The sequence below is a fragment of the Balaenoptera acutorostrata genome, chromosome 3 (assembly GCF_949987535.1).
Source record: "Balaenoptera acutorostrata chromosome 3, mBalAcu1.1, whole genome shotgun sequence".
NCBI lineage: Eukaryota > Metazoa > Chordata > Mammalia > Artiodactyla > Balaenopteridae > Balaenoptera > Balaenoptera acutorostrata.
In genome coordinates, this window is record NC_080066.1 from 174,059,931 (window position 1) to 174,082,732 (window position 22,802).

The 22,802-nt window shown below is 45.9% G+C and overlaps 1 protein-coding gene across 7 annotated transcripts in view; it reads right to left on the reverse strand.

The window, feature by feature from the left end:
* Positions 1 to 18,009: 18,009 nt before the first annotated feature.
* DICER1 (dicer 1, ribonuclease III) overlaps positions 18,010 to 22,802 on the reverse strand; it is a 68,292-nt gene continuing 63,499 nt past the window's right edge. For all 7 annotated transcript variants that reach the window (XM_057542595.1, XM_057542594.1, XM_057542597.1 and 4 more), the window contains one exon: positions 18,010 to 22,545. In XM_057542595.1, the coding sequence (XP_057398578.1) occupies positions 22,380 to 22,545 (166 nt within the window). In that variant the 3' untranslated portion in view covers positions 18,010 to 22,379. The remainder of the gene's footprint in view (positions 22,546 to 22,802) is intronic.

Here is a 22,802-nt window from a genome sequence, read left to right on the forward strand (position 1 = left end):
TTCTTCTACATCCTTGTTAAATGTTTCTTGCATTTTGTCTATTCTATTTCCAAGATTTTGGATCATCCTTACTATCATTATTCTGAATTCTTTTTCAGGTAGACTACCTATTTCCTCTTCATTTGTTAAGTCCAGTGTGTTTTGAGCCTGCTCCTTCATCTGCTGTGTGTTTTTCTGTCGTCTCATTTTGCCTATCTTACTGTGTTTGGGGTCTCCTTTTCACAGGCTGCAGGTTCGTAGTTCCCGTTGTTTTTGGTATCTGTCCCCAGTGGCTAAGGTTGGTTCAGTGGGTTGTGTAGGCTTCCTGGTGGAGGGAACTAGTGCCTGAGTTCTGGTGGATGAGGCTAGATCTTGTCTTTCTGGTGGGCACGTCCACGTCTGGTGGTGTATTTTGGTGTGTCTGTGGCCTTATTATGATTTTAGGCAGCCTCTCTGCTAATGGATGGGGTTGTGTTCCTGTCTAGCTAGTTGTTTGGCATAGGGTGTCCAGCACTGTAGCTTGCTGGTCGTTGGGTGAAGCTGGGTCTTGATGTTGAGATGGAGATCTCTGGGAGATTTTTGCCGTTTGGTATTACGTGGAGCTGGGAGGTCTCTTGTGGACCAGTGTTCTGAAGTTGGCTCTCCCACCTCAGAGGCACGGCCCTGATGCCTGGCTGGAGCACCAAGAGCCTTTCGTCCACACAGCAGTAATGAGTCTAGTTTGTGTCCTTCAAGAGAAGATACATCCTCTTTTCAAATACCTTCCAGGCTCCAGCCAAGCTGAATTGCTTTTAGCTCCTCGGATCCAACTTCCAGGCCATCACCCATGCTGCTTCCACTACCTCACCTCAAGTTTTAATTGAATCTCTTCTATAGAAAGTCCTCTGCAAGATTCTGTGATGTGAAAGGATTAAAAAGTCAGTCACTTGCCTCAGGACGTTATCTAGAGAAGACAAAAGGAACAAATCTGATAGGAATTCTGAAGCTCAGATGCTCTCCTCAGAAAGTTCAAGATCCAGATTCCAACTACGTCACGGACAGCAGCCAACGGCAAGATCAACCTCTTTGTTTTATACATGGAGAAACTGAGGCCCAGTGAGGATAAAAAACTTACCCAAGGTCCTACAGTGAGTTAATACGATCATTATCATCGCCACCACCATCATCACCATCATCCATACCATCGGCCTCACCATCATCATCATCAACATCACCACCATCATCACCACCACCAACAACAACACCATCATCATCACCATCATCAACAAGATCACCACCACCACCATCATCATCACCTCTACCACCACCACCACCATCATTATCACCATCATCAACAAGATCACCACCACCACCATCATCATCATCACCACCATCATCATCACCTCTACCACCACCACCACCACCACCACCACCACCATCATCATCATCATCACTACCATCATCATCATCACCACCGCCACCACCACCACCACCACCATCATCATCACCATCATCATCAGAATCACTACCATCATTATCACTACCTCCACCACTGCCACAGTCATCATCAGCATCAACACCACCATCATCACCACCACCACCACCACCACCACCATCAGCAGCAGCATCATCACCATCATCAACAAGATCACCACCACCATCATTATCATCATCACCACCATCATCATCACCTCTACCACCACCACCACCACCATCATCATCACCATCATCATCATCAAAATCACTGTCATCATTATCACTACCTCCACCACTGCCATGGTCATCATCATCATCACCACCACCATCATCAACATCACCACCACCATCATCACCACCACCACCACCAACACCATCATCATCATCATCACCACCACTATCAGCAGCAGCATCATCACCATCATCAACAAGATCACCACCACCATCATCATCATCATCACCATCATCATCATCAAAATCACTGCCATCATTATCACTACCTCCACCACTGCCATGGTCATCATCACCATCATCACTACCATCATCATCATCACCACCACCACCAACACCACCACCATCATCATCACCATCACTATCACTATCACCATCACCATCATTTATTTGTTTATACCCAACATTATTTCAAAAAGGATTTAGGGCACCTTAGCCACCATGATCTTGGGTCTACAGACTCCTTCCTTGGGGGTCCTCCTTCCCCCATCTTATCCCCCTCTCTCTTTCTGCAGGTCTTACACTGCCTCTTCCTCCCCATCCTCCCTTCCCCACACCAGGAGATGACTTCTGTCTGTCATCTAGGAACTTCCCTCCAGTTCTCCTACCCCCTTTCCAGTTATTTCACATGTATGACCCTCTTTTCAAATCCCCTCTGTCTCTACTTCTTCCTTTTGCTTCGGGGATGCCGAAATAGAAGGATCCTGGAGAAGAAACATATAAAACACAGAGGATGGGGGCTGGAGTGGAAATGAAGAAAGTAGCACGTGGTGTAAAGTGAAAGGGTCCCAGGCAAGCTGCTTCTTCAGCTCCACAGCCAGGTAGGTGGGGACGCGGACGAGCCACTTCCCATCTCTGCGCCTCAGTCTCCTCGTTCAGAAAATGGTCGGAGGAGAAGGAAGGAAGGACTTTGCTGGAAGATCTGCAAGCCCCATGCAGTTTTCACATTGCACGACTCCAACAGCATGAGAAGGAGGGAGGAGAGAGGGGGCCCCTAGTCTGGGCGTTCCTTGAAGAGGGCAGGGGAAACTGTCATCACAGCCCCCAGCCTCTAAAATCTGGGCTGCATCTCCACACCCCACTGGGGGATTAGGGTTTCAGCTCCCAGCTCTCCTGACAGGCCATTCCTTTCTCTGGACGCCTCTCACTGGAGCCTCCTTATGCGGGGCCCCGCGGGCCCACTTGTGAAGGCATCAGTGCCCTGATCTGTGCAGGAACAGCCACCCTGGCAGGGTCACCCTCTAGGCTGTGCCCTTCTGGGCCAGCTCCTGAGTGCAGAAATCTCCAGCCTGTATTCTTCCTGCCTCCACCCTCTCCACGTCCTCTTCCCTACACTCCACCCTCCCAGCCTTGCTCTTTGCAGCCTGACACTTCAAAATGCAGGGTCCAACTTCAGCTGGATTTGGCCAGAAAATATGCATCCATCACAGCTGCGTCTTTGGAAGGAGAATGAAATTCACAAACTGTCCTCCAGGAGCCTCCCAGCCGGGAGGAAGGCAGCTCCACTCTCCTCCCCAGAGTGATGAGCGAAGGGACAGATGACTTCAATCTGCCTGGGGGGCCCCCTTGAGCCCAGGGCAAGGGGCCCAGCCAAGGCCTGAGTTATGCCGGGCAGAGCAAGTCTGACAGGCCGGCCAGGCCGCCTTTCCCGAGGCGGCCTAATGAGGCGCTTCCAGTGAACGGCTGCAAGGAGAGGAGGCCAAAGCGCTGAGGATACCGGGGGACCAACTCAGTCCTGGAACAACTGACCTGGCCATGCCTCGTTCCAGCAATCCATCCCCAGCTCAGCCTGGCAGCTCCAGTCTGCTTGGACGTTCATGGCTCCCAAGGGCTGCGCCCTTTCGGAAAGAAGAATGCAAGGTGGCCCCAAAATAAATGGAGGTGCAGGCAAGAGCAGAGCCCTTCCTCTCACTTGGGGATGATGGAAAGGGATGCATAGTCGTCTTCCAGACACAGATGAGACTTCAGTAAGGATAGGCACATTTACTGCACACGCACTGTACCAGGCCCTGTGCTGGGCACTAGAACTCCTGCTATGGTGCGGTCATGGTCACTTTCGTGTGGTGAGGTCAGACAGCTGCTAAGCAGAACAATCTGGGTTCGAACCCAGCCCCGCCTGAGTCCAAAGCTATGCTTCTCCCTGTTATGTCATGTCGACTCCATCTCCGACCATTCGCTCCAAACAACCCACTCATCACAGTGATGCAAAAACCGAAGTCGGGGGTAAGTGGCTTCCACAGATCACACAGCAAATGGATGGGGCCTAGTCCCGTGTGGCCCACGTGAAGGCGGGTGGATGGAGAGGAGGTGAAGGAGGAAGGCTGCAGCCAGGCAACGGCGGTGATGGGCCAGCTGAGGAGTGAGCCAGGAGGCCAGGGGGCCGGGTAGGTGGGGTCGGCGCAGGAAGAAGAGAGAGCAGGCGGAAGACGTTTGAGGAGGGCTGGACGTGATCTGAGCTGTTTCTGTCCAGAAATTTTGCCAGCTGCACGGGACAGGGATGGCCGCAGAGGAAGACTGAAGATGGGGCTGCGGCTTAGGAGCCATGAGGAGGGCCCAGGTGGGCCCGAGGGGAGGGCAGAGCCCGGAATGGTCATGGAGGGAGGGCGAGGATAGGCATTTCGAGGGAGAGGTGAGGACAGGAGCAGGGCAAGGTGGCCTGATGTTTCTGGAGATGGAGAAAAGCAGGTCCATCAACCCAGCAAAGAAAAGCAGAGGAAAAATGGGTCACCCGGGCACAGGCTGGGTTTGGGGAAAGCTGGGGAGGCGTTGCGAAAATCAACCTGGGGCTTAAAGTCAGGGTGGGAATGTGGATTTAGGAGCCACTCTGCACATTCAACATTCACTCCTTCATTCATTAAATATGCATTGAAAAACCTCCTGTTTCAGGCTCTGGACTAGACAGTGAGGGAGACAAAGATGACTTTGTAATGGTCCTTGCACTGCAGGAGCTCAGGAGTCCCCATCCCCGCAGCAGGGATGACAGCTCAGAGTCCTCACCTTCTCCTTCCTCTGAGACAAGACCCAGGACGTCCTCATCTCAACACCCCCCAGCTCGGTCCATCCCCCTCTCCATCACCCCATAGCCATAACCCCCATATCCATTATCCCATCTCCATCATTGCCTTCTCCATCACTCCCATCTCCACCTATCCCCGTCTCTATTCACCCTCCATCTCCATCACCCTCACCTTCACCTACCCCCCAACCTCCATCACCCCTTCTCCATCCATCCCCATCTCCATCACCCCCATCTCTCACCACCCTCATCTCCATCCATCTCCCATCTAGACTCCCCCATCTCCATCTACCCCTTTCCCCATCCATCCTCTTCTCCATTCACCTCCATCTCTCTCATCCTCATCTCCCTCATCCCCATCTCCATCCATCCTCCATCTCTACCCATTCCCATCTCCATCCACCTCCATCTGCCCCCATCACCCTGTCTCCACCTATCTCCCATCTCCACCACCCCTGTCTCTATTCCTCCCCCATCTCCATCCACTTCCATCTCCATCACCTTCATCTCCCTGGTCCGGGTATGGGTTTCGTTTCACTGCATCACCCTCTGGTTGCCTCTGTGCATCACCTCCCCAACTGGACTGGCGTCATCTCTGTGGCAGAAGCCACACCCCCCCCCACACACACACAGGGCCCATCGCACAGTAGAAGTGCAGCAACCAAATAAGATAACCTTGATTACTATGCTTCTTCGTTCCCTAATAAAGATCCCCACTGACAAATAATCATTGAACTGTTCCAAGTTTTGTTTTTTTTTAAAGCAATGTAACTTCCCAAATTTGTGGCTGAAGATAGCTCTTTGGGATCAGCTCCCCCATTTTGTTTTCACATTCATTCAGCAACAGACGTGGCCACCCTGAGTACAGATACAGAAATGAATCTGCCCCCAAGTGGCTGCCAGGGGGATCCAGGAATGCAAAGAGTAAGACTGATAACATGTGATAGGTGTGTGTGGCAGGCATACACAAGGAATGGTTCTGCCAAGAGGAGGAATCCAGGAAGGCTTCCTGGTGGTGGTGGTGTGTGTGTTGGGGGGGGGGGTTCCTTGAGAGCTGGGTAGGGCCAGCCAGGTGGAGAGAGAAAGTTGTTCTGCAGAGCAGAAGCCAGGAAGTTGAGGCTGTGACTGTGGCATGTGTGGGGAGGCTGAAGAGTATGGATTTGCTTGTTTGGGGGGTGGGTTGGGGCATCTGCCAATCTGTTCATAACATATGGACCAAGCTAGGCTATTAGCCTTATTGGATTCTGGAGTTTCCTAATCACATGGTCATTCCAAATCAGTTCTTCTGGGCAACATTCCCAGCCCTTAAACCGTCTGGCACGGATGCCCAATTGACTTCCGGAGTCTGAGCTTCCTGGAAAGCCCGCTCCTACCACTGCCCCAAGGTCCTGCCAGCATCCACCTCCCTTCCCAGGTGCCCCCGATTCTGCCTCCACCTACCTTCCCCACAATCCATCACTCCCTTCTAACTCTGGGACTCCTTTGGTACCTCCCTTGGGGTGCAAACTGTGTTCTGGTTGGTTAGTCGGATGTTCAAATATTTCCTTACCCCTTTGTAGGAGGCAGCACAGCATAGTGGACGAGAGTGCAGGCTCTGGAGTCAGAACGCTCCAGTGGGAGGGCAAGGGAGGAGTTGGAAAGCTTCCTGGAGGAGGTGACCAAACTATGTCTTGAAGGGTGAATAGGAGTTTGCAAGATGAAGAAGGAGGGAGGAGGGAAGAAAATTCAGGCAGAGAAAGTTCCAAAAGCAAAGGGTAGAGGTATGAGACTATTTGGCATATTCAGATCCTGGTAAGAAGTTGGGTGAGGCGAAGTATAAGATGTTTGGCTGACTAGGACACGGAGTTCCTAGGGGCTGGATCAGATGAACTGCCCATAGAGTATCTAAGAAGGCAACCACATCCGAGGCCCCCAGCAGATGCTGGCCGTGCAGCCACCTGGATGACACGATACCTTTAAATGTCTCGACCCTCCAAAAAACCAAGGCATCTCCTAAAGAGTTTTCTAACTGACCCTACCAGTGAGGAGCGTTCTGGATGGACCCCGCCTAGCCCTCCTTCTCCCCTCCTTTCCCAGCGCTCCAAGTCTGCAATCCTATCTGTCATCTTTTTTTTTTTTCATTCATTCACTCAGTGATCATTATCCTCCACCCTTCCGACACTTCAGACAGGCCGTCCATTTAATTTTGTAAAACTAAACAGCATGCTGAGTTCTTTCAGGACGCATTCGGAGTGTGATATGTTCTGGGGAATGTTTTTCCGAGCAGTGAAAAATTTAATTTTTTCCCCCAGCATCAAGATGTGTCAAACATAATTTATGCCTGGACATAATTCATCCCTAAAGATAAATATTGAAACCCAAGAGAGGAGAGACGGCTGCAGAATTTCCAGGGGCAGGGGGTAGGAAAGGGGGTCTCCCTTCCTGATCCCACCACTGAAGGGGTGAAAAAGTGTAAACTAAACGCAAGCAAGTAGCTAACTCCAGGTCTGGTCCCAGTCTCCTTCTACAACTGCTGCAGACTTTTTTTTTTTTTTTTTTTTTTACAAGCCTCTTTTGTGTCTGTTGAACTGTTGCTCTGTCTTGCATAAAATCTCTTGCCATAGAAGTCTTCAATTAAAGTCACCTGCTGGTCTTTGTCAGCTGAGCTTGATGCTGTCAAATCAGGCAGAGCTCCTTAAGCCAATACAAGTCATTAAGGAGGAGGTGAATTAGAGATCCGACATGGCGGACAGGAGCCATCCATAATCAATTGATATCTTCCTCTGCTGGAGGCGGGGTCTCGGCGAGCCCCCTCCCCATTCGCCTCATCCACCGGGGCCTCTACCCCTGGATCTAATTAGGCTGAGGCTCAGCAGGTCCGAGGCTGTGCTGAAAGGCCATCAGTAGGCGAGCCCATTAATAACTCGCCGGTGCCCTGCGTATTGTAATTGTCAGGCTGCAATTTACAGTAATCCTCCGATGCAAAAGCCTACATCGCCGCAGCTGATTGGAAATTCATACACCCATTTGAAAGAGAAAAACGCAAGATGCATGGGTTAAAAGGCCAAAGCATGCAAGTGTGTGTGTTGAGTGACAGACATTTTAGTACTAGCCTGGGACCATATTTTAAAAGGTCACTGAAAACTCTTGGCTTGGGCCCTCTGACAAACAATGAACGTTCCATATATTTATTTGCCATCTCTTTGTTTTTACAGCAAGCAGAATAAATGAGTTAAATGACGTTGTGCGGGCCTGCATATTGTCAGCACAGGTTATAAGTCATTATTAAACTCCATCAAATCAAACCAAACCCGGTCAAGGCAATGAGACTAAAAGTTATTTGCATTCCTTCTGTCATAAAAAATCATATCCCCTTACTCAAGACTTTCGTTTCTTTATTAAATGCAGCCACAAGAGTATTTCAGGTCTGGCAATATAAGCTCAGGGAAACCTTCTCGGTATAACTCAGTGTAACTGCTTAGACCCGATTCCACTAAAAAGTCCCAGTTGAGTGTATCTGGGCACTCAATCAAGACATACATATTACTTTTAAATAAGATTAGCCTTTATATTTTGCTGCTTAAGTTAAAACTTTTCATGTCATTCTCTACTTTTATGTAAACTCCAACATAATTCTGTTTTAGCAAAATACTTCAAACAAATTAAAAACCTCAAGTCGAGCGTGTCCTTAACAAAAACTTTCTTAATGGCATCACAGTGTGTTTGCTGACACTAAAACACTTTTAAATAAGATGGATTTTCCCTCCATTTCCCTGCATTTGTAATTACTGCCGTGCAGAGCCAGGTTGCAATGGCAAAAGCAGTTATCTGTACTGCAAGTATTATTTGACCAATAACTTAACCAGTGACCTGCAGCAACTGTGTAAAAATTCGTCTGTCCCTTTCTGTCTCCAATTGGGTTCTACATTAGCTGTGAAATGGAAAGTGATGGACAGGGACCATTTTGGGGAGGGGTACCAGGAAGCCAGAGGGTAGGTAGGTGGGGAGGAGGGGAAAATGCGTCCCACTGAATGGCCCTCATGTGGCAAATCTCAGGGTTGTTGATCATGGTGTCTTTCTGAACCTGGTGAATGGCTGGGAGGAGATTAGGGGGTCAAAGTAAACGACTGGACACTGCAACCATTCCCAATCCAGAAAAGATGTCAGTGGTCATTATTAAGACTGTGAGGATTTGGAAAAGCAACTCTTTTGAAAAGTGAACTATAAGCAACTTCAGTGCCCATTCAGGTCACTGATCAAATGAAAGGGAACTGAAGATGTGTCCATGGTGTCTTCATTTTTACATCCACTCAGTGTATTCAGTGGTACCTGCAGCCCAAAGCAGGTAATACTCCGCACATCTTATACTTCCACTCAGGCACCTCTGCCTGCCCGTGGCATGCAGCACACTGCCTGGGCACCGCACCAGGGGCTGCCCAGTTTACCCCCTGATTTCCTACACATTATCTCATTGAGACTGCCAACGTCCCTCCAAGACAGGTAGGAGTTACCATCCCCATTTGACAGTACATCAAAAGGAAAGCTAAAGAGGCGAGGAGACTTGTGTAGGGTCACATCTGTGGTGTGGCAGGCAGAATTCTAAGGTGCCCCCGGGATTCCCACCCCTTGGTATACACACCTTCTGTAATGCCCTCGTCTTGAGCGTGGGCGAGACCTGGGAATACGATGGGACGTCGCTGTCATGGTCAGGTTATGTCACATGGCAAAGGTGCAAGGATTTTGCAGATGTAATTGAGGTCCTTAATCAGTTGACTCTGAGTCAGTTGATGTTATCCTAGGTGGGTCCAAGCCTTCCCCGAAAAGAAGGACTGACGTGGGAGAGAAGTTCTCCTGCTGGCCTTGAAGCTGCAAGCTGCCAGGAGCTCTGCATCTGCAAGAAAATGAATTGTGCCAACAACCATGTGAGCCTGGAAGCACCCCGAGCCCAGATAAGACCTTAGCCCAACCAGCACCTTGATTGCAGCCTCACGAGACCTGAGCGGAGGACCCAGCTAAGCTGGTGCCCAGACTCCTGACCCACAGAACCTGATAATGAATGCATGTTTTTTAAAAACAATTAATTAATTAATTAGGTTGTGCTGGGTCTTGGTTGCTGCGGGCAGGCTCCTTAGTTGTGGCTCGTGGGCTCCTCAGTTGAGGCATGTGTGTGGGATCTAGTTCCCTGACCAGAGATCAAACCTGGGCCCCCTGCATGGGGAGCGTGGAGTCTTAGCCACTGCGCCACCAGGGAAGTCCCGAATGCATGTTGTTTTGACCCATCAAATGCATAATTATTTGTAGCAGTAGAAAACAAACATGCATGACTAGTAATGAACTCAGGGCCTCCCGCCCACCAACCTGGTAGACTTGCCCCAACATCTAGGCTGTGGCCATATTTCCACCCCAGATGTGTACTCCTTCCTCATATTTACAGTCTACACATCAAATATAAACTTACTTTTAAGTTGCTCTTATTCAGCCATTTTCTTATCCTAAAATATACTCTGAAGTACACTAAAATCCACTTCTTGATTTGGCTATTACTGTGAATATTACTGAAGAGCTTTCTTATAATTCAAAAAAAAAAAAAAACTACAATACCTTGTCTTTTTTCATTTCAAAGACCCGCAAACAGCAGCCTTCTTGACACCAATATGAAATTTGCTTGTTAAGCCCATAAAAATTAGTACCTTATGAGTAAAATCATACCTTTAAAAACACCTGACTAAATATTTCATAAATGCAACACACACCAAATTCCTACAGTAGATTCACTGGATTTACAACCATCAAACTATATGAAACTTACAATATCAAGATTTATCACCTATTAAATGGGGCCTCATTTTAGTAATATCTCACATTTGATCCCAAAGGATTTCAAATACCTTTGACCCTTCACCAGGGCTCTGTGCTGTAATTCACAACGAGGTAATCAAAACTCTCATTGTAATGCAGCCGCTGCCACATTTGGGAATTAGCTCACCTATCAAGGCAAGGTAGCCAGATCTGGGAGAGAAGGCAGCTGCTCTACAGAGCGCAGAAATGGTACCAAGATCCAGCCCTCGGGGGAAAATCCCCCAGAGAACCACAGATGTAGAGTCAGAGGGTCCGAGCAGGCTTCTGGGCCAATGGTGTTCAAACATGAGTTTTGGCAGTAGGGCCCTTTCTTTCCACACAATGTTCTAAGAAAGCTCAGTGAATAGAGCAGAGCCAACTGGAATGGCTCTGGCCGAGGAAAGAAGCAGGGTCCTCACCAGCGTTCCGCAGCACACCGGGGAGACCCTGCTTCCGCTTCCGTGGCCCCTCACCTTGGCTACACATTAAGATCATCTGGGCAACTTTCTTTTAAATGCAGATGCCCGGGCCTCACCCCAGACATTCTGATTTCGGTGTGATACTCAGAATCACTGGTTTGGCTGAACGCCTCACCACCCCACCCCACCCCCCGCCCTTACCTCTGAGGAACCTGAGACCGTGAGATTTGCTGAAAGAAGTACAGGTTTAAAGCTCCCACCCAGAAAAATATAGCCTGCTCTCAGAACGTCTGCAGGGATGTCATTAGCCACATCGACATTATAAATCTGGGTTAAAATATGTGAGTTAATTTTGAAGACTTACAGTGATCACTCCCTTTAAATAATTCCTCAGAAACATTCAGGGCTTTATGAAATGGCCATATAACGTGACCCACGTCTCAGGAGCCCCCCTGGATCCATCATGCCAAAGAATTACGTGGCCTATTAAAGAGCCTGCAAATATCCACGGTGCCACGGACCAACAGCTCCCACAGGGAGACATTCTGTGAGAACTTCTACTCATCCCTCAAAACCCAGCTCAAGTATCGCCCCTTCCTTCCGTAAAGGTTCCATTCATCCTCCAGCTTTTTTCAACTTTGCCCTGGTCAGTGCTTCATCGGAGAGGACACGGGATTGAAGTTATTTGGTTACACACAATTGTCCCCACCATAAGCCGAGCCCTGAATGCAGCGTCTTGTGGTTTACTCATTTTCAAGGACGTCAGCAGCATCTCTGCATATCTTTACTCATCTGTAAACTGGTGGTCGAACCTCCTCTTGTATGAACCACAGGGACAGTGCTTAGACCAGTAAGCACTCAATAAATGTTATCTATCTTGTAACCTAACCTTGGCCACACCACTCCACATGCCACTCGCTTCCACTACCTCGTTTCACTGTCTTCCAGGCAATTATTCTCCAAAACTATCAGATTTCTTTCACATCTGTCTTTCCTCCCACCCCCACCCGACTGGAATATGAGAGACCTAACTGACTGAATCCCATTGACTTCGGGCACCCGGACAGGGCTTGACCGTAGTGGATGGTGAAGCGACATTCGCGGATGATTGCACAGCTGATGAGTCGAGCGAAAGAACAAGAACATGGCCTGGGCTTCTAGGAATTCATGATCTTGACCAGCCATGACTCAGATATCTATTACTTCTGCATTTACAAGTTCAAGTTTTGTGGCTTTATCAGCTGTTGGATCCTTTACCGTATAGAGAGGAGCCAGAGGCCTTGGGAGGCCAATGACTTGCCCACAGTGCAGGCTTCCGAGCACCAGCTGACTGGCTCCTTTCAGCATCCTCGGTACAGGAGGGTTAAAGCTGGATCACCCTGGGGGCGTGTCTGGGACTCAGGAATCCCCGATGCCTAGAAATGCTCAGACCACTAGCTGACAATACCTCCCCTTTGTCAACAGAATTGGTTTTAGTGAGCTTTAGTTCTGGAAAGCCTCGATTTTCTATGTATAAACACAGCCTCAAGCTGGAATTCTGGCTTGTTAAGAGGACTGATTCAGCCCTTTATTCCAAAATAGGTAAATGTAAGTAAAAATAACTAACCACCAAACAAAACCCAAAGTGGCCTTACGGCTCTTAAGAGAACTTAAAGCTCAAACACACTTTCCCATAAAATCAACTTGTGTCCCACTGTGTCTGCCCACATTTGAGCCTGGGCTCGGGAGCCGGGGGAACACCGAGAGCACGACGCCCCCTGTCGTGGGAGAACACGGCTGGCCGTCGCCTTGCTTGTCTTCACAAAACAGCGTGTGGGCTGCGGCTGTACCCATTTAACAGGCCGGCCCACTGGGACGTCACAGCAAAACCAGAACAAAGTTCAAAGCTGTGACTCTACTGGGCTACCAGCCTTCTCAAGAACTACCTTAACTCATTTAGGTCAGCTTCATGCCAAATACTTAGTAGCTGCTTAATGCATATCCTGGACCAAGGTGTATCGATATGCTTGTTACAGCCCATCTTATCCCCAAGATCTGTGGCAACGACTGAAGAGATGCTGTAACAGGATAGGATGGAGACTTAGGGGGATGAGGGCAAAGGGAAATGAGAAACTAATACAAACACAGGGTTTTATTCCCAGAAAGCAACTACCCGTTGGTTTGGCCATGGAATGTGACAGCCTGTGATGAGGACGAGGCCTTCGTGCCCCTCACAGCTCTGTCCTCAGTACCTGGAAGAGTGCTGCACACAGACCGTGCCCACAAATGTTTCAGTGAACGGGTGACCCATAGGCCTGCTGCAAATCTGGCTCTGAGTTGCCGAGTAGTCAAAGCAAAAAGAGAAAAAAGATCAGTTACAAGATCAGTGTCCATTCAAACCAGATCTTCAGGAAAAGCACAGGTTCTTCCAGACATTTCTCAACTGGGTTTTCAGCTCTGCATGAACCAACTGTGTCCGATGGACCAGAAGGCCCACTCTTCACCCCAGACTAAGACACAATAGTCAGGAGGACCCAGGTCCCATTCCCCTCGGTGAAGACATTGTGCAAAGCAGGGATTCTCCCCACTCTCTTCTCTGCTGCCTCCACCCTCACCCCTCTCCTGACCCTGCCCTTCCTCCGTCTCTTGAAGAATCATTAACACCTGCAGATAGAAGGCACACAGCACTGGGCTGAGATCAGCACATACTGAGGTTCTCCTGTGGTCCAGTGGCATCTGGGACCCAGAACACATGGTGGTGGTGGTTAGGACACGGTCCTTTCATTCCAGAGGCTCGCAGGCGTGTGGAGAGGGGGGGCAGTGGTGTGAGATGTGCTGTGAGAAGGGTAGGGGGCTGTGGTGGGGACCTGGGCTGAGGGTGGGCTGGGTATGGGAAGATGTCCCAGGGGGCCAGGGGACCGGCTCTGTCTGCAAGGAAGGGTCGCACTGGATGAATAAAAAAGGTGGGGAGAGGGCCAGGAGAGCTTTAGGCAGAGTCAACAGCACATAGAAAGGCCTCCCTGAAAGCTGCAGACTTGGGACGATAGGGAAGACAACATCCATCATCCTGAGATGGCCAAGGTGCAGCCCTCAGCAGGAGGCAAATGTCCTGAAGTGTGTCCTGCTCTAGGACTGTCAGGGACCAACCCCTGCACGAGCAAAACTCCCTTTAACAGAAAACACATCCAACAGGAGCGTGACTTCGTGACCGCCACCTGCAAGTCACGTGTAGCCAGGACAACAGGACTTGGACTCACCTATGCCTGGGGAGCCAAAGTGACGCAGTGAATAAACCCTTAGGGTCCCGCACGGGCTGCCTGTCACCTTCATGTGACGCTGGCTGACCGACCACAGGCTGCTGGGTTCCTGGGCACTGTCAGAGACACGGTTCACCAAACGCCCACATGCTTGGCAGGGCAAGTCTTCAAGTGTGTTGCTCAGGATGCTGGTACCTAAGATCTACTGTGAAGGTGTCTGTGGTCTAATTAAGTTTGGGAAATGCAGCCCTCTCTCAGGCCCAAGGCACTTCAGCATAATAAAGGACCTGAGAAGCCCTGCAAAGAATCCTGTTCAACTATGTTGAACCCATAAATGCCCAAGCTTAGCGAACCATGGAACTTTTTTTTGCCATATCACATCTACGAACATCCCTGGGATCTACTCAAGTCTCCATTGCAAAGGCAGATTCAGGCACTGATAGGAAAGTGGGGGTGGGTAGGGAGTGTTACGAATGAAAGGCAATGTTCAGAACAAAAAACCCAGCAACACTCAGCACTAGTAAGCGGCTCATCAAAAATTATTCCCTAAAAAAGTTAGAAAAAAATTTCAAGACACAAATAGCACTCTAATACTGCTTCATCACCTGATCACTTCCTAGTTATAGATTCGAGGTTGTGCACACATCAGCCACCACACTCGGCCCCCCAACCACAGAAAACTGGGAGGAGGTCACCAAGATCAGGGAACACCCCCTTCACTTTGCACGGCATAAACGCCGTCATGGGCCACACTTCTGTTGCAAGGGTGTGTGTGTGTGTGTGTGTGTGTGTGTGTGCGTGCGCGCGCGCACGCAAAGAACACACCCTTTGGACTGCAGTTCAACTTCACTCACTCATTCTGGTCCTGTTTTAATGGCACCTTACAGCATAACGGGAGTGGCTTTTACTGAGGTAAAAGGGCTTTCCTTTCTTTTCAAAATACAGCGAATGCAAAAAGCAGGAGGGAAAAAAGCAAAGAGGTTAAAATAAACGCTCATTTCTTGTTGGACCAGGAAGAGTGTTATTTAAAACGGGGAACCAATGGCTTCTCTTACCAAGACTACTGGCCTCATGCACAGCCCTTCAACAGCCACTGGGCACATTGCTAGTTTTTCAGACTAATGTGAGTTGGGTAACAGAGTAATGGTAGGGTTTAACTCGGGCTCTCTAACAAAGACCATGAATTTCTCCTCAGGAGCTACTAGGGTTACATACAAAACAAAGAAAGAAATCCCACAACTGCCGCCCATGTTCATTATGAGTCACCGTCTGGTTTTCTTCTCAACGTGAAAAATCCATGACACACATACACACACATTCACGTATTTTAATTTCACCTTTATCTTAAAGGAGACACATAAATTAGGGAATTGTTGAATGATGGTTAAACACGCCTTTTGATTTAGGTAGATGGGTGGTGTTCAAGGGCCAGCCCTGACTTGCTGTGACCTCAGGCAAGTTACTTCCCTTCTCTATGCCTCGTTTTTCCCATCTGTAAAATGGGGATTATAGTAACAAGGAGCGTTCATTACGGGCTTAGGATGTGTGGGGCCCTGAGCCCAGCGTTTTACACCAACCCTCACTGAAGCCAAATGACTCTCCCTCATTGTAAAGGCAAGGACGTGGGGCTAAGGGTGGCTTAACAACTTGCCTGAAGTTGCACAGTGCCGGAAGCCAGACACCGTGACCCCAGTTCTCAGTGCGATGCACTATGCTCTACTTCCCTCCAAAGGCTGCCATTTCTGTAATCGTGGTGAGGAGTAAATGGCATAAAATGTGTAAAACATTTAGGACAGATCAGGCACCTCGTACGTGTTCAATAAATCTTAGTTATTATAGGTCCGAGAGCCCTTATAACCCTTGAGGCCAACGTATCTTGCAATTCAGAATTTTTCAAGACAGAATTTTCAAGGGAGTAAAAAGGCAACCCACAGAATGGAAAAATGTATTTGATAAAGGTTTAATACCCAAAATATATAAAGAACTCCTTACAACTCAACAACAAAAAACAACCCAATTCAAAAATGGGCAAAGGACTTGAAGAGATATTTCTACAAAGATATACACATGGCCAATAAGCACAAAACTACAATAAGATACCACCTCACATCCACTGGGATAGCTATGATCAAAAATAAAAATAAAGAGTTGGTGAGGATGTGAAGAAATTGGGATCCTTGCGCACTGGTGGCGAGAATGTAAAATGGTGCAACGCTGTGAAAACAGTATGGAAGCTTCTCAAAAAATCAAACAGAGAACTTACCGTGTGATCTAGCAATTCCATTCCTGGATACATACGCTGAAGAACTGAAAGCAGGGATTCAAACAGGTAAATGTACACCAATGTTCACGGCAGCAATATTCACAACAGCCAAAAAGTGGACGCGTGAAAGCAACCCAATGCCCATCGGCAAATGAATGGATAAACAAAATGTGGTCTATATATTACACATACAACAAAATGTTACTCAGTCCTAAAGAGGAAGGTAATTCTGACACATGCTACAACATGGCTGGACCCTAACAAACAAGCCAGACGCCAAAGGACAAATCCTGTCTGATTCCACTTATCTGTAAGTACCTAAAACAGTCAAATTCAGAGACAGAAAGCAGAATGGTGGACACCAGGACTGGGGGACGGAGCAGATGGGAGTTGGTGTTTAACGGGGACAGCGTTTCAGTTTGGGATGAAGAAAAGTCCTGGAACTCGATGGTGGTGATGGTTGCAGAACAATGTGAATGTACTTAATGCCATTAAATGCTATAATTAAAAATGGCTCTGTGGTGAGTTTTCTGTATAATTTACCACAAAAAGAAAAAAGAGAAATAAAAAAGATCTACGAGCTGTCCCCACATTGCCTCGCACACGGGTCGGGAACGCCCCTGGCCGCGCGTCTACCGCGAGGGCACTCCCTTGCCCCTGGTGTCTCCGCGGGGACCACCGCTCAGACCACGGCAAAGCGGGCTGCTACCAGCACCCACCGTTCCATCCAGTACCTACATGATACACTTACGGATCCGCAAAAAGAAAAAAGTTCACTTCCGTCTGGATCCTTTTCACGCACATCACAACCTGCAAGCTGATCCGCCTGGCCTTGCCTGCCTGTGTTCCCTGTTCCAGCCACAGGAAAGGGAGGGTGAGGCGGCGGGAAAGGGCTGTGGCTCTCAGGCTTGGCCTGAACCACGCAGTGAATTCTGGGCAGTAACACCAACGAACGCAAGCACGTAGAACTCAACCAGATTCCTCGGGATTAAAATACGTATACTTTTTCCTCCTTCAGTTTAGAGAAGTCAGAGTGAGGGGAAAGGAAGAGATTAATTTAAACTCTTATAAAGGAAAACTGAATTTTTTTTCTCATTCTAAGAAACTTATACTCACCATCTTGTTCCTACAGCAAAGGCATTCCTTTCGGTGCTTGGTTTACTGAGTTACAAAAAGATTAGGTCAAAGGTTGAAATAATGGAATTCTTTCTTAACCAATACTATATTGGAAGTGTGTCCTAAAAACCTGGAAGCCGAACATTCTGTCCACTTGACTTCAGAATAACCAAATTCACTTAAGGAATGTGTCAAATGTGTCATAGATAATCCAGGACCTGGAAAACATCAGTCAATGTGGCAGAATTTCAGGCAAACACACTGGTATTATTTAAATCAGAAAAGAACAAGGCAATTGTTAGTAGATAACTCCACCAGTAGATGCGAAGCATAACTTGGTAAACAACATTTTATCATATTAAAGTATGCATTTTCAGACGACCATGGAATTAAACCATTTTAAAGACATTTCTGCTACAACTATTTAAACTTGACCTGAATCAAAACAAGAAACGAAAAAGACAAAAGGACACAAAGTGAACTGACCATAACTTTATTGGAGATTTACTTGGCTACAATTATTACAAAAAAAAAACGACTAAAGGTAACTGTGACCCATAAGGTGCAGACTGCAAATTTCTGCAGCATGATTACTGCATGAATGAATTACATCATGTTCCTTAAAAACAGCTGCAGCATGTGATGGTAAATATTTTTTTGTCAATCAAATTATATATGTGTTAGTTTTACTTGCTTTTAGTCATTCTCCTTCACTCTATTTACAGCAGAAAAGCCAGAAATTTCACTTCCTGTTCACCTTTGCATTTTTGCTATGTAACCTGCTGCTGCAGTGAATTCTGAGTGCATCTATAAAATTTAAATTGTGGGTGATGTCCAAATAAAAATGGACTAGAGAAAAAAAAACAATTAACGATTAAAATATATTTACAAGTTAGCTTCAAAAGATCATTTTCACTGCTAGTGGAAAATACAATAGTCTCAATGCAAATTCCCTAGATATTGCTACTGGCGAATCCAACAACTTTTAAAATCATTTCAATATTCTTGGTCTTAAACATATCTTAAAAACTTCTCATGTACAATATAAAATAAAGAAATTTATTTGGAAATAATTAGGTTCCTGAAAAGTAATCAGTGGTTGAAAAAATATACCTATTTAAATGTAATTAAAATAACCATATAGGTAATAAACAAGACATGAGTTTCAGTTCCGCAGCTAACACAAACTGGTTCGGGGCACTAAAAGAACTTCAGATGCAGTTGAAACGAAGACATCAAGGTCTCCGTTTGGTGGCTTAAATTTTGTGTAAAAGGATTAGACACCCTAACAGAGGAAGACAGAAAGTTTTAAATCAACTGGGCCTTAAGACTGAACTGTGGTAGGTCTGGGTCTCGATTAGTCTCTGCACTCTGCAGTTACACAGGCTGATGTCAGGTAATGACTAAAAGAGCCGACTGCTGGGTGAATAATTGTATTTATGAACTGAACCAACAGAACCAAAGTAGCCTTCAGTCTCTTGCTATTTAGGCAGGGCAATTTGAATCTTTCTGAGGGCAAGCTATTATTAAGAGAGGAAAAATATTAGTATTTTAAAAGATAATTACAGGAGTGTTAGAGGTCATTCTAAATTTAATCACTTCACATAATGTAAAAGAGAAAAGAAAAAAAAAGTAACAAACATCTTTAAAACATAATTAAGAGTTCAGTTAACAAATCTTCGTCATACTTTCACAAACAGTAAAAATGCCACAGACAAAAATGACCTATTTAAGTTGTGCAAGTATATGACACATTGCAGGCATTATAATTATCTTTTTCAAATTCGGTAAATCAAAACAGCAGCGAGGCCAAACCACATTTTTTTCCTCTCAGTTAAGCATATTTTCCTTGAAATGAGGTAAAGCATGGTACCAAGTGCAATGCTTATCTGTGCTACATGAACAGAACAGAGGGGAAAAAAGCTATTACAAAACGCAGCATAGTCAGGACTGCTGAAAGTGTATTATAAAAAAAAAAAAAATCAAAAAACATTTACAATGAAGGTTCATGCCAACTAACCTCCACACAATCATCGTAAGGAATTTCTGCAGTTGCTTTTCAAAACGCGCCTGCCCAGTCCTTCCCGCATGTGCTGGCCGCACAACCACACCAGGGGGGTTTCCAAATCACACTCAGTCTCACATGGCAATCACAGGAACAGAAGGATGACAGACAAGGTGGTAAAGTGGAGCGACAAGAGTGATTTTTTTCCTTAATTAATGCATGGGAAACATTGCAATAAACGAAACTAGGGGAAAGTTTACAGCATTAAAAATCAGCAGCACAAAAGCGTTCATAACCATTTCATATGTCTAACTCATAGTTTTTATTTTTTAACTTAGTAACCAGGGGATCACAGATTGCTTCAAAGCGTGAGTCACAAATTAAAATCAGCTATTGTCCTCCAACCAAAAAATATTTAAAAAGCAATAGCTAAAGTCTGCCGTTGATAAAACATTTTGAATGGTAGCAGGAAATCTGAACCCCTGAGACTGTGTGACCTAATCTCATCCAAGTCTGAACTTTTTAGTATTAACAAAAAATACTCGTCTTAAGGTTACAAAATATATTGAGGCATTTTTCTCCCCACGGGAATTGTAACTGTGAAACAATCTGATTTTGGTGCCAGGAGGCCAGTGAATCCCTTTAACACTGGGATTAGTGCATTAGACACAATGCAAGGCCCTAAGCTCCTGGCATCAGGTAGTTTATAAATTATCAAGAGATTTGTGATACAACTTTATCACAAATCACCCTCACAAGTGAAATTCACATCCAGCCTTACTTGTTAATTGTATACATTTACAGTTACATAATCCAACAATTGCTTGGTTTTAAATTGCCAGGAGATCTTACATGGAGGTTTCTTAAAAAAACCAAATAGAAATCTAAGGTTCCAAATCAGAATTAAATATTTTAAAAACATGTCCACCCAAACTGATTTGCTCTCAAGCGCATTTAATAATTTCGATCTCAACTGAAGTTTAAGATTGGAGACAACAAATCACGCTGGAGAAGCTTAATGCCCCCTTCACTCAGGTCTCCTTGGAAAGCAGAGCTGACGGTTTTCTGCGTGCACTCGCGCAGAGGTGCTTCTCTGGGGGTGGGTGGTGCAGATAAAGCAAGAAGTACAGTATTCAACTGCAATTTCAAACATAAATGCAGCATTACATGAGGCATCACGTTCAGAATGATGTGCTGGAAATTACTCAGACACCTCTGCTCAGCTTCTTGAATTTCAAGCATAATTAATGGGGCAAACTGCAGCAAAACTCTACTGGTATGTTGGTGGGAGTGCAAGACTGACCCACAGCTTTTAAAAAGGTAAATTAAGAGGTATTATAGTTACAGTGCAAAAAAAAAAAAAAAAAAAAAATTAAAATTTCAAGCATAATACATAAACATAGCACCAAACAGGGGAAAAAATGCATGCAAAAGAAAAGAACTGAGGTATTTAAATGAAGAGTGCCTACAAGTCTAATTAAAGAAACTTAGGCAAATGCCTAAAAATGCCTTTTTTTCTTCCTCTTCCAAAGATGGAAACAATGAGCTAGTTTATCTAAATTAATGGCCTAAATCACAGATGTATCAAAATTACGGCAGTTTATCGCAAACGTTAAACTTTCATGGCACTGACAGCACAGCTTTGGTAGGTGAAATACGCATGCAACACTCTGAAAAGTACAGTAAGAAATGTATGTGAGAAGACTAAGGGTAAGGTGCTCTGTTTTGCTTCTTTAAATAAGTAACCAATCCATTATAAAATCTGCAGCATATTTTAGGTGTGATATGTCTAAAGTTTATTTTGTTAGAGCAACAGCCTACAGGGCAAAATTATTTGCCACAAACAATTTCCATCAGCGGAACTACCTAGCAGGAGGTTTTCAGTAAAATTGGGTATTTAGCCAACGACTATTTTTATGATGGTATTTTAAAAACTCCATAGACGACCTATTCCGGTTTTGAAAACGTCTTCAGTACACATATGACAGAAATTCTCATCTAATCCCGTCTTAAGTTAGGTTCCAACTATACTAGCGGGTTTTAAGTATCACGCTCTCTCAAGGTCTAATGCATAATAACACCATGAAGGGAATGTAAAACAGTTTGTTCCAAAAAGATCAGAAATGAAAGAATATCCATGAGGGTTTTACTCTTAAGGCAAGAACCTCTTTTATGCAAGACAACATGGCATGAGAAAACTAAAATGTGATTTGCCAACATGCCAGCCAATGTTAATTAAAAATCTGTCCCTTACTGTTAAGGGCAACAGCGACCAGGAAACAGCGTCTCACGCGCTACAATGTGGAAAGACAACACTGGCACACTTCTCTCGCACACTGCATCGCTCTACTCAGCTCGTCAACTATGCAGGACTGGCACTTCCACACACACCGTCGGGTGTCAAGAGCTCTCAACAGAATAGCCTGGGGGCTATTCCAGGTTTAAGCTCCTTGGCCTCCGAACACTAAGCAAAGCTGACAGAATTAAACTAAAACAAAACAAGACACAAAACAAAAACTCTCAATAATTTCTTTGAACACTTGCTAAATGTCATCAGTAAAGCACTCTTGTGATTTAAACAAAGCAGAAGTGAGGAAAGAAGACAAGATTGTGTTTGCGCAAAAAACTAAAACTACAGTTAGTTCCAAAACTTTTATACATATGTTAAATGTTTTATTCTGTAACCTATCTTGTTATCAAACTTTAAATTCTGCCTTCAATTCATTCCACTCACTATCAGTTTTAAATCATCCTTTCCAACTTAAATATTTTCCACCTTAATTCTGCTTTTTTTTGTTGTTGTTTTTTTTTTTTTTTTTTTTTTTGATTTTAAAAAGGGGTTTCAGCTGTTGGGAACCTGAGGTTGATTAGCTTTGAGGCTTCGTAGGGCTCTTCTTGCTGCTGCAGATTTGGCAATCCTGTAACTTCGGCCAACACCTTTGAATTTCCCCTTTCCTACTACTTCCACGGTGACTCTGACCTTGCCATCGTAGGTTCTCTCAGCCGGGCTGTAACAAAGCCAAACAGCTTGAGTTAGAAGTCAGAAGTATTTATTATTATAGTCAGTCAGCACCAAGTATGTACTCTCAGGCTGAGAGTCCCCGATACAAGCTGACACGGCACGAAGGAAACACGCGTTATGACTGCTGCACGCTACCAACAGGCACGGTCTGCCGCTCCTTCTCTGACTCAGCGTTACTTTAACAAAACAAAAAGAGAAGTCAAGCAGGCTACAAACAGCAACTGCGTAAGAGCATGTCCCAGG